The following is a 15,150-nucleotide window of genomic DNA, read 5'->3' as shown; positions in this document are numbered from 1 at the left end:
TGGAAAAAGAAAGTCAGGCCGAATTAGGTTTATACTAAATGGCTTCCTCATATACTCCAATATCTCCTATTGCTTGCCATTTTTATTTGTCAATGGCAACTTTGAAAGACCTGAATTTTTACTTCTTCTTTATTATCCATATTTAAAAAATTATATGTCTTTTATTATGACTAACTTATGAACATAGTACTGGATCATTGAAAAATCATCTTATCTGTGGCTAAATGTACATGTGGCTAAATAGAGTTCTGCGATGTCAGAAGTGGAAGTGGGTCATAGGGTCTCAAACTCACATGTGGTTCTGGATGGCTAATATTGAAGAAAGGATCAGGGGCAGGTGGAGAGGCCTCCAAAGCAATGTTCAGGGTTTTCCCTGGCATTGGGATCCATCAGGGGTCTGGAGATGTGCTGGATCATGTTTGAACTTGTCAAGCCCTCTCTGGATGCCATGTGCCAAGTCCATGGGTGGGTCCAGGGAGATGCCTATGAGGTGGGGCGGGGAGGTGGTGGTGGCTGTTGGAGGGTGACTCTGGTGTCTGGACATGTGAGAGAGATGGTCTACAGAATGATGTGCACATCGAGAGGAAGTGTGAGCTGATGGCCCCAGGGCCTTCCTGTTGGGGACTGAGGTGGAATTGAGAAGCCGGGTTGCCTTGTGTCTGGGAGTCATGATCTTGGGGCCCCAGGGTTATTGCCTGGCAGGAGGGGTTGGGCCCTGCAGTCCAGGCCCACTGCTTAGACAGTGTCTATCTGCCCTCCTGCCTCTTGCTGCTGAGGACTGAGCAGGGTGTTGATGGGACCACGAAGAGAGTGTGGGCATCAGTGGCACCAAGGACTGGCACGTCCTCTCAGATGCTGAGCTCTGGAGGAAGGTGAGTATGGACGTGGGTCCTCAGAGAGGCTGCTCCTCATCTCATCTGTCCCTATCATGCCAGGGTACTATGACATGTGAGGACACGCTTGTGTATTTCTGGGAGGAGTGGGGTACCTTGATGAGGCTCAGAGACACCTGTACCGCGAGGTGATTCTGAAGAACTTATCACCTATATCCTCGTATCCTCATGGGGCAAGGCACTCAAACCCTCCCTAGTGACCTGGTCTAGACTGTGCATCCTCCACCCTCTCCATCCTGCTTTCCCTGGGAGGTGCTCCGTCCCTCTTGCATCAGGACCGCGGGCACCGCTTCCTTCCCCATTTCCCTGGGCAGGTGCTGGGGTTGATAGGGCTGGGTTGCTTGCACTGGCTTCTCCCCTCTCCTGCAGCCCTGCCTCTGCTGCCCTGAAGCCCCATAGGGAAAGATTCTGGATGAGAAGTTTACAGTGAGCCTAATAGAGCCTAGTTTGCTTGCCTCTCCCTGGCCAGTGACTGTATCCAGATCCATGGCACCTCTGTACCCCAGGTTTCTCCCTTCCTTTAGCTGACGTTTCCTTGTGCCAGTTTGTGCCAGGAATTACATGCATTCTCATGGTCACTACTTCCCTGGACCATGAGCTTTTTTTCAAGACCTCCTGCATGGTTCTCTTTGTTTGGGCCTCTTTCCTGTGTCTGCTTTGTGCTGAGTTGCTCTAGGCCAGTGCTGCCCACTCACCTGTTGGTTTTTCCTTCAGTACTTGTGTCCTCCATGTCCCATGTAGTTACCCAACTAGAACTTAGAGGGAAGAGTCCTCTGTGCTTTACAGGATGGACATGACTCCAGCCATGGCAGGGTGGGTTCAAAAAGGACCTGACCTTGGTGAGTGGCAGCTGGGCAGGGTGTGATATCAGGCTCATGTTCAGATCATAGCAGGAGCCTGTCCTGTTCAACCACAGCTTTGGTGCCACTGCCAGTGGCCACACTCCGTTTATATCTTTCCTTCCCCATATTGACACTTTTCCGACTTGTCAATTCTACTACTAATCATTTTCTCTGTGACTTCCAGCCCAGGGATAATCCACCTCTCTGGATTCCACATCTGACCCATTTCTCTCCCCACTCCTTCTGCAGGGCTCTCCACCATTGGCTCATACATGTTGTGCCCTGAGGTGTGAACATATCCTTAAATTGGCCTTGAATTCATGCTTCTTTTTTGCAATTGGGTAGTCCTGGGTTTAATATGTCTCTGCACAGCCTTACATGTCACCAGCATACAAGTTTCTATGAAAGCCTTTGGTGGAGGAAGGAGTTACAGACCTGTCTTGTCTCCCTGTGCCACACCCTGTCCTTGTGCCTTTCCTGTGGTGAGATCTCTACCATTCTGTGACCTTATGGGCCCAGTAATGCACAACCAGACCCCCACTCCCACTTCTTGAAAAGCATCCTATAGACTCATTCCTGGATGCAATACAATGGAGTAATTCAGTTGGATGTAATTCAATGAGTCAGTGGAGACTCATTCCTCCCAACACCATCAACACGTACTTCACCGTCACTTCTGTGCTTTCAGGTCATTGGCGCAGAGCAGAGAACAAAGAGCTACCTTCTCAGCAGTGTTTCTGGAGACGGAGTGGCAGGACTCCCAAGGCAGGTCCCAAACATCCAGCCCTGTGAGATGCGTGCCTGCATCTTGAAAAACATTTTACTGTGAAACACATTTGGCTGAGCACCATGGAAAATATGGTGGGTAGAAACTGTTTACAAGGGAGCAGCATGTAGCAAATAATTTTATTTCAGTGCAAACCTTCAGTGTCACGAGAAGCAGCACATTGGTGAAAAACTTCAGAAGCAACATGGACAGGGCCTCATTTGTGAAGAGCTGCAAATTCCATGTATCCAGGAAGCCCTTTACCTGTGTGGAGGCTGGGGAGGACTTCCTGGCCACCTTGGGACGTCTCTATAAGCAGGCCACTCATACCGGGGAGAGGCTGAAGAAAATCACCAAATATGAGGGTGGTAGAAAATGTCATCACAACTGGAGCGAAAGCAAGAAAGCCTTCAGCTGCAAAGACACTCTTATTCAGAACCAGGGTATACACTGTGGAGAAAGGTCTTAAGAGTGCAGTGAATGTGGGAAATCTTTTAGTTGTAGCTCCACCCTCAGTTATCATTAGAGCCTTCACAATGAAGAAAGACCTAATTATGCAGACAATATACAATCTCTTATCAAGTTAAAAGCAAACTCGAATATTATTTTACCCTCACAATAAGTTTATTCAGGAATAGCCAAAAGAATTGTAATTCGGGATGTGCATGCTAAGGCAAACCAGAGACAAATCCAGTAAACAAAGAAGGGGAGCTCCTGTTATAGAAAAAAAAGGGAGTAGGGACGGGTTGTTCTAAAGGATAGCGCACTGGAAGAAAGTAACAGTTCAGGGCAGCAAGGGCTTCACTGAGCTACAGCGTTTCTCATTGGCTGGGTTGTTGGTGGGTGGGGAGAGAAATCTTCTTTCAGCAGTAAAGTAGTTTTGCTTCCTGTCAAAGATGCAAGAGTGTGTCTCTTCCTGTTTGGTATAATCGACCATGGCTGATAGGGCATGAGAGTTCCCCACACAGGCCTTCCTGGCTCCAATTTACTTAAGGATTCTTTCAATAATTTACACAGTGGGAAATCTTTTAGCTATAGCTCCAACTTCAATCATCATTGGAGACTTGACACTGGAGAAAGACCTTAGTTGTACAGGGAATCTGCAGTTTCGTTGTTCAATATAACAAAAGTGGATCAAAGACTCTGTGACTAGCCATTGGCCTGATTTGAGTCTCATACATCCAAACATCCAAACAACCAGGGGAGACTCCCCAAAAGTCTAATTTATGTGAGAAGCATGCGCGGCTGTGTTGCACTTTCTACCCTGCACAGGACCCTTCATGGATTTATGTCATTACCAGTTTCTGTTGTCGAAGCCATTTCACCTCTACCACCTGGCAGGTCCACACTGTATGCACCAGTCACCATCCCAATGTCTTCAAGGAAGCCGACCTGTGTTCTCTCAGGTATTGGAGCAAATTATTAGTAGCCTGAGCCCCCAGGGCTTCCGCATTCCCTTCTCTCTGAGTAGTTGGGGCATGGACTTCACTCAGTTTTGACCTAGAGGATACCTAATGAATTCTAGTGGCACCTTTCCAATAAGGACTACCTTTTCAGGGAAATGTTGGTTTCATGTGATACTTGTGATGAGTTTTTCCAGCTCCCAAGTCACCAACCCAAGAACTACCCGCCACACTTTGGTTGGGTTGTACGATAAGAAAGGCTCAATGTTTCAGTCCTCTTTTTCTTAGAGGTTCTGTTCACTGTGTGGGGTGGTTTATAAACAGATTTGGACTCTGCAAGCATTACAACTTTTGCAGAGTCTCGAACTTTGGGTGCCTTTGAGGGAACAGTATTAGGGCACAAAATGGCACGTGAGTTTTGGGCAAACATGCCTTGCTGCCCATGGGATTTTGGGAAACATCTGTCACCCTAATTCACGGCCTGAAGGCCTCGGTGATCAGTTGCAGAAAAATGTCCCCCAAGATCTGCATACGGCCCCTTTAAGAAGGGGTGAACCGCTCGACTGCCTTTGGAAACAGAGGCGTCACATCCCAAGGCCCCTGGTGGTGCAGCAGGACCTTTCTTCTGGAGTCCATTGGCCTTACACTGTGGGCACTACATTATCCGGCATGCTCCGCGAGGAAAGAGGAGTCATTCAGCCAATGAAGGCTCAGAAAAAAAGCATTTCCGTTTGGTCTCAAGAGTGGGGCCGGGTCTTCCGGCGTCTTCTTCAAGGCAGTCTTTTCTGCTGCTCTGGGGTTTGTTAACTCTTTGAAGAGTTCCGGAGGAGCACGCGGGACCGAGGAGGCTCCGTCCCCGCGGCCCAGGCGGCTCTGAGGCTCGGCGACGCCGCCCGGGGCCCCGCGCCAGGCCCGGGCCAGGGAGCGCCGCGCCCGGCGCCTCGTCTCCCGCCGCTCCCGGCCCCGCTCCGCCCCCGAGGCCGATGGCGGCGGCCGCGCGGAGGGAGCCGGCTCAGGTGAGCGCTCGGCTCCGGGCCGCCCCGCCCGCAGCGCAGCCCGAGCTCCAGCCCTCGGGCGGGCGCTGCTCCCGGGCCTGCAGCCCAGGCCCCGGGGCCGGGCCGGGGAGGCGCTTGTGGGGCCTGTGGCTGCGGGCGGGGGTCCTGGGTCCGCGTTGTGTCCGCAGGGAACGGTGTGAGGAGTGGTCCCGCCTGGACCGGCAGGGGAGGAGCTGCTCCTTCAATCCTAGGGGCCTGGAGCCGGGAGGGCTGTGAACAGAGAGGGACGCGGTGCGTTTTCGGGTGTAAAAAGTTATCCAGGAGCTGCTCGGAGAGAACGGATGGGAAGGGGTGAGGAGGCCGGGGAGGCGCAGGGAGCGGAGTCCTGGTCCGAGGGCGCAGAGCTGGTCCGAGGCAGCTCTGAGGAGTGAGGTCCGGAGGTCAGTGAGTGAACCGGGGTCACTAGGTCGCGGGGCGGGGTCCAGGGGAGGCGTGTGCACGTGGAGCCCAGCTGTGGTGGCCTGCCTCTCCCCACAGGTTCTGGGACAGGAAAAAGCACTTACGGAACCTGCACAGGGAAGGAGAGGGTGTCCCAGCCCCTCAGTGGTACTAACACCAGCCGTGTGGAGTCCGTGATTGTGGCGTCTTGAGACTCTTCACTTGCTGCATTCACAGCTCTCGGGTGCGGGGACCCTGAGGATACCCCCAAGCCCTGTGTCCTGAGTGCAGGCCGAGGGTGACATGGAAGTGTTCCCATTTCTGACAACCAGTATAAACAGGTGCAGAAGGTTATCCCAGGAACGGATACCAGCGTGTGCAAATGCTTGGAGGTGTGACTGAGCTGGAGACAGGGGACAGCAGGTCTCCATTCTTTCCGTGAGAAACAAAGAGTAGGGAGTCAGGAATCAGTCCTGTAATGTGGCCGCCTGAGAAGTTAGGTGTCTATTATGGACATAGTGAGAGGTCTGGATAAGAGGAGGTAGGTGGTCTTACCCAGGTCTTAGGAGGCTCCATCTCCTGCAGAGAAGAGCACAGACTGTGAGTTAAGGGAGGAGGCAGAGAACTCAGGAGGAGGCTACTGCTGTAATCTCAGTGTTGATGGACCAGAGTTGTAGCCATGGAGGTGGGAGAAAAGTTTGGATTCTAGGTCCATTTTTGAAGGAGGGCCAAGTTGATTTTTGGATGTTGTAGTTGAGGGAGGGCCAGCTGGTCCACTGATTAAGATTCGGTGCCCTCTGGGTGGTCCCCATGACCAAGTGGTTTAGCTGGCCCACTCAGCTTCGAAGGCCAAAGGTTTCACCAGTTCGGATCCTGGGCATGGATATGGCACCACTCATCAGGCCACACGAGGCTGCGTCCCACATAGCACAACCAGAGGCACTCACTACTAGAATATACAACTATGTACTGGGGGACTTTGGGGAGAAGAATAAAAAAAAGAAGAAGAAAGATTGGCAACAGTTGTTAGCTCAGGTGCCAGTCTTTAAAAAAAAGATTCGGTGCTCTCACTTCCGCAGCCTAGGTTTCTTCCCCAGTTAGGGAACCAAACTGCGTTTCTGTCACATGTCGTACTGTGGCAGCTGCTTGTTGGTGTGATGCTGAAAGCTATGCCATCACTACGTTAAATACCAGCAGAGTCACCCATAGTGGACAGGTTTCAGCGGAGCTTCCAGATTTGAGACAAACTAGGAAGAAGCACCTGGCCAGCCATTTCCAAAAAACTTGGCCTTGAAAACCCTATGAATAGCAGCAGAGCATTCTCTGATACAGCGCTAGAAGATGAGAGGATGGTGCCAAAAAGACTGGGCCAGGTTCCGCCCTGCTGCACACAGGATCACCAGGAGGCTGAATTGAATCGATGGCACCAACAGCAACGAAATTGAAGGAGAGGTTAGGGATGACTCCAAGTTTTTGGGTTGTAGCTGCGAAGGGATGGAAGTTCCGTCAAGTGGGATGTGGAAGTTATCGGTAGGTCTGTTTTCCTTGGGAATATCAGAAGTTTTATTCAGACCCTGTTAAGAGTCTGAGGAGTTTGAGAAAACGTTGAGTAGAGACATCAAGTGGGCATCCGGAGACACAGGTCTGGCAATCTAGGGAGAGGTTCAGGATGGAGACTTTCAAATGGCTGTTGTGGCTCTTAGTGTGGACCCGGGCGGAGCTGTGGATCACATTTACGAAGTGGAATGTGGGATATAGTGATAATGCTGTTAGCGAGTCAGAAAGACTGGGGTGCATGCTGAGGAATGGTTCTGTTGCTTAGCACCTGGTTGAGGTTCCTGAGTATGAGAAACACAGGTGAGGGAGGGCCGTGGCCATGGAAGGGTGTGGGAGAGAGCATGATCTGGCAGGTGGCCAAGGCTTCCATGGGATGAGTGGGTGGGAGATGCCTTCAGAGGCAGAGGAGTAAATGAGACAGGTTGACAGTGAGTCTGGGGCTCCTGCGAATTCACGACTGTTCACATTCACCAGCATTGTGTGTTGAGCCCTGATGGGGTCTGGGGTGTTCGAGTCTTGGTGGTGGATAAGATCTGGGTTGAATGTAGTCATTTGTGAGAGTCACTGTGCCTGTCAGGGAGACTGTATGGGCTGGGGTTTTAAGGAAGATTAAGTGGGGAGAGGCAGATTGTGGCTGCTGAGGGGACAGAAAGTGCATGACAGAAGTGGAAAAGGGTCATGGGTATCGGAAATTCACATGTGGTTCTGGGTGGCTGATCTTGAAGCAAGGATCAGAGGCAGGTGGGGAGGCCTTCAAAGCAGCATCTGGGGCTTTCCCTGGCTGTGGGATCCATCCGAGGACTGGGAAGGTACTGGATTGTGTTTGAGTTTGTGAAATGCTCTCTGGATGCCACATGCCATGTCCACGGGTGAGTGCCAGGTGATGCCTGTATTGTAGGGCAGGGAGGTGGCAGAGCTCTGGGGACTAAAGATATGAGAGTGTGGTGTCTCCATAATAATTTGCCTTTACGTAGGTATTGTGAGCTGAGGGCCCCAAGGCCCGTGTAGTGGGGACTTAGGGGTGAAGCATGAGCCCACGGCTAGCTGTGTCTTGTAGCTACACTCTGGGAAATGCAGGGAAGTTGCTTTGCAGGAGGGATGGGGCCCTGCTGGCCAGGCCCAGAGCTTGGGTGGCATCTGTGTGTCCCCCTGCCTGTTATTGCTGAGGGCTGGACACAGTCATGAATGGGACCCTGAGGAGAGAGCGGGTGTCAGTGGCAGCAGGGCCTGGTAACCCCTCTGAGGTGGGGAGCTCTGGAGGAGGAAGAGTGTGGAGTAGATGTGTGAGGTGAGGGCCTGTGGGTTCTGAAAGAGAAAGTTCATGGTTTCCTCTGTCCCCATCCTGACAGGACAGTGTGACCTTTGGAGATGTTGCCGTGTACTTCTCCTGGGAGGAGTGGAGGCTCCTTGATGAAGCTCAGAGGCACTTGTACCACGATGTGATGCTGGAGAACTTTGCACTCATATCCTCGCTGGGTAAGGCCCTCTCCCTCCCCGTGACCTGGACTAAGCTCTATCCTGATTCACCCGCCTCTCCCATGGGGTTCTTTCCTCTCACAGGGGAATGTGGGCACTGCTTTCTTCCCCATGTTTCTGGGTGGTGCTGTGATGCTGGAGCTGGGTGTGTGCACCGCCCTCTTCTCTCCCCTGCAGCCCCAGTACCCTCTGTACTGAGCCCTCACAGGGAAGGATTCCAGGTCAGTAGTCTTGCAGTGAGGCTAGTGGATGGCGCCTTGCTTGCCCTCTCCCTGGCAAGATGAATGTGTCCCAACTCCTTGACACTTTCATGTGTTTGATGGCTTCCTTTAGCTGCCATTTCCTCGTGCCTGCCTGTGCCTGGAATTGCAAGCATTGTCATGGTCACTATTTACCTGGACCATGGGCTTTTTATCAAGACACTCTTGTGCAGTTTGTAGTGTCTTTCTTTTCTTTCTTCCAGCATTGTCGTTCTTTTAAATGTTATATATTTAAAGTGTACAACATCATGATTTTGTATATCTATAAGTTCTGAAGTAACTGTATAATCAAGTGAACGAACACTTCTGTCACCTCATATACTTTTATTTTTTTAGTAAGGACACTTAAGATATACTCTCCTAGTAAGTTTCAAGTGTAAAATACAGCATTATTAACTGTAGTCACCGTGTTGTACATTAGATCCTCAGAACTCATTCATCTTATAACTGAAGGTTCGTACTTTTTCACCAACTATTCCCCATTTTTACCACTCCTCAACACCTGGCATTCTACTCTCTCTGAGCCAAACATTATTTGTTTGTGTGTTTGTCTTAGATTCCCCATATAAGTTATATCATACAGTATTTGTTTTACTCTGAGTGGTTTATTTCACTTGGCATAATGCCCTCCAGATTCATCCATACTGTCATATATGGGAGGATTTTCTATTCTTTTAAGGCTGAATAATAATCCCGGTGTGTGTGTATACATCACGCTTTCTTAAATCCATTTATTCATTTTTGGAGTCTCAGGTTGTTTCCGTATCTTGTGTATTGTGAATAATGCTGCAGCGAACATGAGAGGGCAGATTATCTCTCCCACATTCTGATTTCATTTCCTTCAGATACATGCCAAGAAATGGGATTGCGGGATCATGTCATAGTTCTATTTTGAATTTTTCGAGGCACTTCCATACTCTTTTTCATAATGGCTCAACTAATTTCCTAACTAACAATGTGCAAGGGCTCCCTTCTCTCCATACCCTTGCCAACATTTCTCTCTCCTGTTCTTGATGATAGCCATCCTAAGGTATGAGGTATTATCTCATTGTGGTTTGGATTTGCATTTTTCTGATGATTAGTGAGGAAGAGCAATTTTCCATATACCTGTTAACCATTTGTGTATCAAATTTGGGAAAATGTCTAATCAGAGCCTTTGCCGATATTTTAATTAGATTGTTGTTTTGCTGTTGAGTTAAGTGAGTTCCTTACATTTTTAAAATACTATCCCCTTAGGACATCCATGGCTTGCAGATATCTTCTGCTTTTCTATAGGTTGCCTTTTGATTTTGTTGATTGTTTCTTTTGCTGTGCAGAAGCTTTTTAGTTTGATGTAGTTCCACTTGTTTATATTTAATGTTTTTTCCCCTGAACTTTTGGTGTCATATCCAAAAAATCATTACCAACACCACTGTCCAGGAACTTATTCTCTGTGTTTTTTCAAGGGGTTGCACGTTTTCATGTCTTACCTTTAGCTCTTTAATCCATTTCGAGTTCATTGTTGTTAGTGGTGGAAGAAGCATGTAATTTTCCAGTTTACTCAACACCATTTATTGAAGAGACCATCCTTTCCCATTGTGTGGTCTTGGCGCCTGTGTCAAAGATTCGTTCACCGTATATGGCTGGGATTTTTTCTGGGCTCTTTGTTCTGTTCCATTCTTCTGTGTGTGTTTTTATGCCAGTACCTCGCTGTTTTGATTACTGTAGCTCCCTAATGTAGTTTGAAATCAGGAAGTGTGATAGCTTCAGCTTTGCTCTGCTTGCTCAAGATGGCTTTGGCCCTTTGAGATCATTTGTGGTTCCATATGCATTTTCGCATTCCTTTTCTTTTTCTGTGAAAAATTCCAATGTAATTTGGATAGAAATTGCATTCTGTACGTTGCATGGGGGAGCATAGGCATTTTAACAATATTAATTCTTCCAATCCAAGAACATAGTATATTTTTCCATTTATTTGTGTCTTCAGTTTCTTTCATCAGTGTCTTACAGCTTTCAGAGTCCAGTTCTTTCACCTCCTTGGTTAAATTTATTTGTATGTTTTTAATTGTTTTTGATGATGTCCATGGATCGGTTTCCTCATTTCTTATTCAGATATTTCTCTGTGAGTGTGTAGAACACACTGATTTTTGTATGTTGATTTTGTGTTGTGCAACTTTCCTGAATTCGTTTATTAGTTGTAGGAGTATTTTGGTGGAGTCTTTAAGGTTTTCTATCCATAAGACCATGTCTTCTGCAACCTAGTTTTACTTCCTTTCTTGTGATTTTGATGCCTTTTGTTTTCTTTTTCTTACCTAAGTGCTCTGGCTAGGCCTTCCAGAACTATCTTGAGTAGAAGTGAGGAAAGTGGGCATCTTTGTCTTGTTCCTGATTTTAGAGGGAAAGCTTTTAGCTTTTATCCATTGAGTGTGGTGTTTGTGTGGGCATATCATATATAGCCTTTATTATATTGCGGTACATTCCTTCTGTACTTAATTTCTTGAGGGTTTTTAACATGAAAGTATGCTCAATTTTCTTAAGTGCTTTTTCTGCATCTATTCAATGATCATATGATTTTTATCCTTCATTCTGTTAATATGGTGTGTCCTGTTTATTGATTTATATATGATGAGCCTTATTTGCATCCCAAGGATAAATCCCACTTGATCATAGTGTAAGATTCTTTTAATATCCTGTTGAATTTGGTTTGCTAGTAGTTTGTTGAGAGTTTTTCCTTCTATGTTCATCAAGGATATCGGTCTGTAATTTAATTCCCTTGTAGTTTCCTTATCTTGCTTTGGTATCAGGGTATAATGCTGACGTTCTAAATTGAGTTTGGACATTTTTCTTCTTCAGTGTTTTAGAAGAGTTGAGGAAGAATTGGCGTTAACGCTCCTTTAAATCTTTGGTAGAATTGACTAGTGAATCTGTCTAGTCCTGGGCTTTTCTTTGTTGGGAGATTTTTGATTAATGATTCAATTTCCTTACTCATTATTGGTCTATTCAGATTTTCTATTTCTTTGTCATTCAGTCTTAATAGATTATATATTTGTACGAATTTATCCATTTCTTCTGGTTAATCTAGTTCATGGTAGACTTTTAAGATCTGGTGTTTCTACAGTATCAGTTTCAATGTCTCCTGTTTCAATTCTGATTTTATTTGTATCTTCTCTCTTTCCTAAGTTAGTCTAGCTAAAGGTTTATGGATTTGTTTGTTTTCAGAAACCAACTCTTAGCTTTGTGGATCTTTTCTATTGTTTTTCTAGTCTGTATTTCATTTATTTCTGATCTTTGTTCTTTGCCTTCCTTCTAAATTTGGGCTTAGTTTGTTGTTCTTTTTATATGGTTCCTTGTGATGTAAAGTTAGGTAGTTTGAGATTTTTATGTCTCCTTAATGTACGCATTCATTACCATTAACTTTACTTTTAGAACTGCTTTTCATAAGTTTTGGCATGTTATAGTTCCATTTTCATTCATCTCAAAATAATTTTATCAGCCTTTTGATTTTTTTCTTTAACCCATTGATCATTCAGGAGTGTGTTATTTAATATCCACATATTTGTGAACTTTCCAGCTTTCATCCAGTTACTGATTCCTAGTTTCACACCTTTGTGCTCAGGTAAGACTCTTGATATGATTTTAGTCTTATCAAATTTGTTCAGACTTGTTTTATCACCTAACATATCTGTCCTAGAGAGTATTCTGTGTCCACTTGAAGAATGTGTATTCTTCTGTAGTTGGATGGAATGTTCTGTATTTGTTTGTTAAGTCTATTTGGTCTAAAGTGTAGTTCAAGTCAAATATTTCCTTATTGATTTTCTATCTGGATGATCTACCCATTCCTTTTTTTTTCCTTCTTCTCCCCAAAGCCCCCCAGTACATAGTTGTATATTCTAGTCATGAGTGCCTCTGCTTGTGCTAGATGCGACACTACCTCAGCATGACCTGATGAGCGGTGCCATGTCCGTGCCTAGGATCTGAACTGGCGAAACCCTGGGCCTCCAAAGTGGAGCGCACGAACTTCACCACTCAGCCACGGGGCTGGCTCCCATTCTTGAAAGATGGGTATTGAAGTTTGCCCTTAGTGTTTCGTTGTTGTCTTTTCTACCTTCCAATATGTTGGTACTTGCTTAAAATATTCCAGTACTCTGCTGGGTGCATATATACTTATAATTGTCACATCCTCTAGATGAATCGACTCCTTTATTGTAATATAATGACTTTCTTTGTCTCCTGGCACAGGTTTTGACTTAAATCTATTTTGTCTGGTATAAGTATAGCTACTTACAAGTATAAGCTACTGTCTTTTGATTTCCATTTGCATGGAATAACTTTTGATTCCTTCACTTTCAGCTTATTTGATTCCTTAGAACTAGAGTGTGTCTCTTGTAGACAGCACGTAACTGGGTCTTGTTTTGTTTATCCGTTCAGCCACTGTGTGTCTTTTGATTGGAGAATTTTGTAAGGACTTCTCGATTGCCATCTTGTTAATTGTTTTCTGGCTCTTTTGTAGTCTCTTTTTTCCTTTGTTCCTCTCTTCCTTTGTGATTTGATGATTTTCCATAGTGCTGTGCTCTGATTCCTTTCTCTTTATCTGTTGTAGGTTTTTTCTTTGTGGTTACCATGAGGTTTACAGAAAACATCTTACAACAGTCTGTTTTAAGCTGATGACAGCTTAATGTCGATCACATAAAAAGTACCCTTTTAGTATCCCACCCCCCCCTGCATTTTATCTTTTTGATGTCACAGGTTATATCTTTTCATATTGTGTAACCATTAAGGAATTATTGTGGCTAGGGTTATTTTTAATACTCTTATCTTTTATCCTTTATACTAAAGTTTGGTGATTTACACATCACCATATTGACAGTATTGGAGCATTCTGAATTTGTATACTTGCCTTTACCAGTGTGCTTTATATTTTCATATGTTTTTATGTTACTCTAATTAGTGTCTTTTCATTTCACCTTGAAAAACTCACCTTAGCGTTTCTGGTAAGGCTGGTTGAGTAGTGATGAACTCCCTCAGCTTTTGTCTGTCTAGGAAAGCCTTTCTCTCTCCTTCATTTTTGAAGGATAGCTTTGGCAGATAAAGCATTCTTGTTTGGCAGTTCATTTCCTTCAGCGTTTCAAATTTATCATTTCACTGCCTCCTCGTCTAGCCTGTTTCTGCTGAGAAGTCCACTTACAGCCTTATGGGGGTTCCCATGAATGTGATGAGTTTCTTTTCTCTTGCTGCTTTTGAAATTCTCTTTGTCTTTGATTTTTGAAAGTTTTTTTGTAATGCATCTCTCTAGGGATCTGTTTGGATTGAATCTATATGGGGACCTCTAAGCATCACGTACCTAATTGTCCACATCCCACTCCTGATTTGGAAGTTTTCAGCCATTATTTCTTTAAATAAGCTTTCTGCCGCTTTCTCTCTCACTTGTTCTTGGGGCACTTCCATAATGTGTATATTGTTTCCCTTGATGGTATCCCACCCCCTCTGCATTTTATATAGATATAAAATGTGGTATAATTTACATAATCTTTCTTCAGTCTTTTTTCTCCTCCAACTGGATGACTTGAAATGACCTGATTTGAGGTCACACGTTTTTCACCTCCTTGATCAAGTTGGCTGTGAATGCTTTCTATTGCATTTTTCATTTCATTCATTGTAATCCTCACTCCAGAATTTAATTCCTTATTTTTAGTATTTCTACCTCTGAACTTCTTCATTTGTCCGTATATTTTCCTGATTTCACTGTGTTGTCTATCTCTGTTCTCTTGAATCTGGGTGAGCTTCCTTAAAACAATTGTTTTGAATTCTTTGTCCAGCGGTTTGTAGATCTTAGTTTCTTTAGGTTTGCATGCTGGAAACTTACTGTGCTCCGTTGATGATGTCATGTTTCCTTGATTTTTCATGTTCTTTATGGCCTTTTGTGATATCTCCACATTTGATGGATCAGTCACTTCTTCCAACCTTTAGGGGCTGGTTTTGGTGGAGAAAGACCTTCACCTTGGGTTGGTTGCAAGGTCACCAAGCTGCATGGCTCGTAGCAGTAGCAGTTTGGGTCCTGGGGAGGCCCCAGCCATGTAATCACCCTGAAGCTTTGTCAGCTGAGGTCACAGGTAACAAACATTGTAGGGATTCTGAATAGCCAAGGCTGCAAGGTAAACTAACAGGTACCTAGGCCTGGTGAAGCTGCAGAAGGTGTGACATCAGGACTGTTTTCAAATCATACCAGAACATTTCCCATTTAACTAGTGTTTTGTTGTCATTGCAGTGCCACACCCCATTTCTACTTTTCCTTCCCTATGATTGATACTTTGTCTTCTAGTCAGTTCTACTACTTGTCGTTTCTACTCTGACTTTCAGCCCAGGGAAAATCTCTACCTCTCTAGACTTCATACATCACCCATTTTTGTCATAGCTCTCCCTGTGTTGCTCTGGAATATTGGTGCACATATGCTGTGAGGTGTGCATATATCTTTCCTTGGCCTTGAACAACAGCTACTCTATTGCAATAGTTTTTTCCAGAGTTTGGGCTCATGCTTCTACA

The 15,150-nt window shown here is 45.6% G+C and overlaps 1 protein-coding gene across 3 annotated transcripts in view; it reads left to right on the top strand.

Moving 5' to 3' along the window:
* LOC124250111 (zinc finger protein 883-like) overlaps positions 1 to 15,150 on the top strand; it is a 62,322-nt gene that overhangs the window by 44,136 nt on the left and 3,036 nt on the right. Inside the window, exons 1-3 of one of the 3 annotated variants that reach the window (XM_046681894.1) lie at positions 4,664 to 4,920; positions 5,437 to 5,678; positions 8,244 to 8,370. In XM_046681894.1, the coding sequence (XP_046537850.1) occupies positions 8,337 to 8,370 (34 nt within the window). In that variant the 5' untranslated portion in view covers positions 4,664 to 4,920; positions 5,437 to 5,678; positions 8,244 to 8,336. Of the gene's footprint in view, positions 1 to 4,663; positions 4,921 to 5,436; positions 5,679 to 8,243; positions 8,371 to 15,150 lie in introns of those variants that run through there. The other 2 variants (XM_046681893.1, XM_046681895.1) reach the window with 2 other exon arrangements.

This window comes from Equus quagga, chromosome 13 (genome assembly GCF_021613505.1).
Source record: "Equus quagga isolate Etosha38 chromosome 13, UCLA_HA_Equagga_1.0, whole genome shotgun sequence".
Classification (NCBI taxonomy): Eukaryota; Metazoa; Chordata; class Mammalia; order Perissodactyla; family Equidae; genus Equus; species Equus quagga.
Note: the sequence above shows the minus strand (reverse complement) of the source record. Positions and strands in the feature narration are given on the sequence as shown.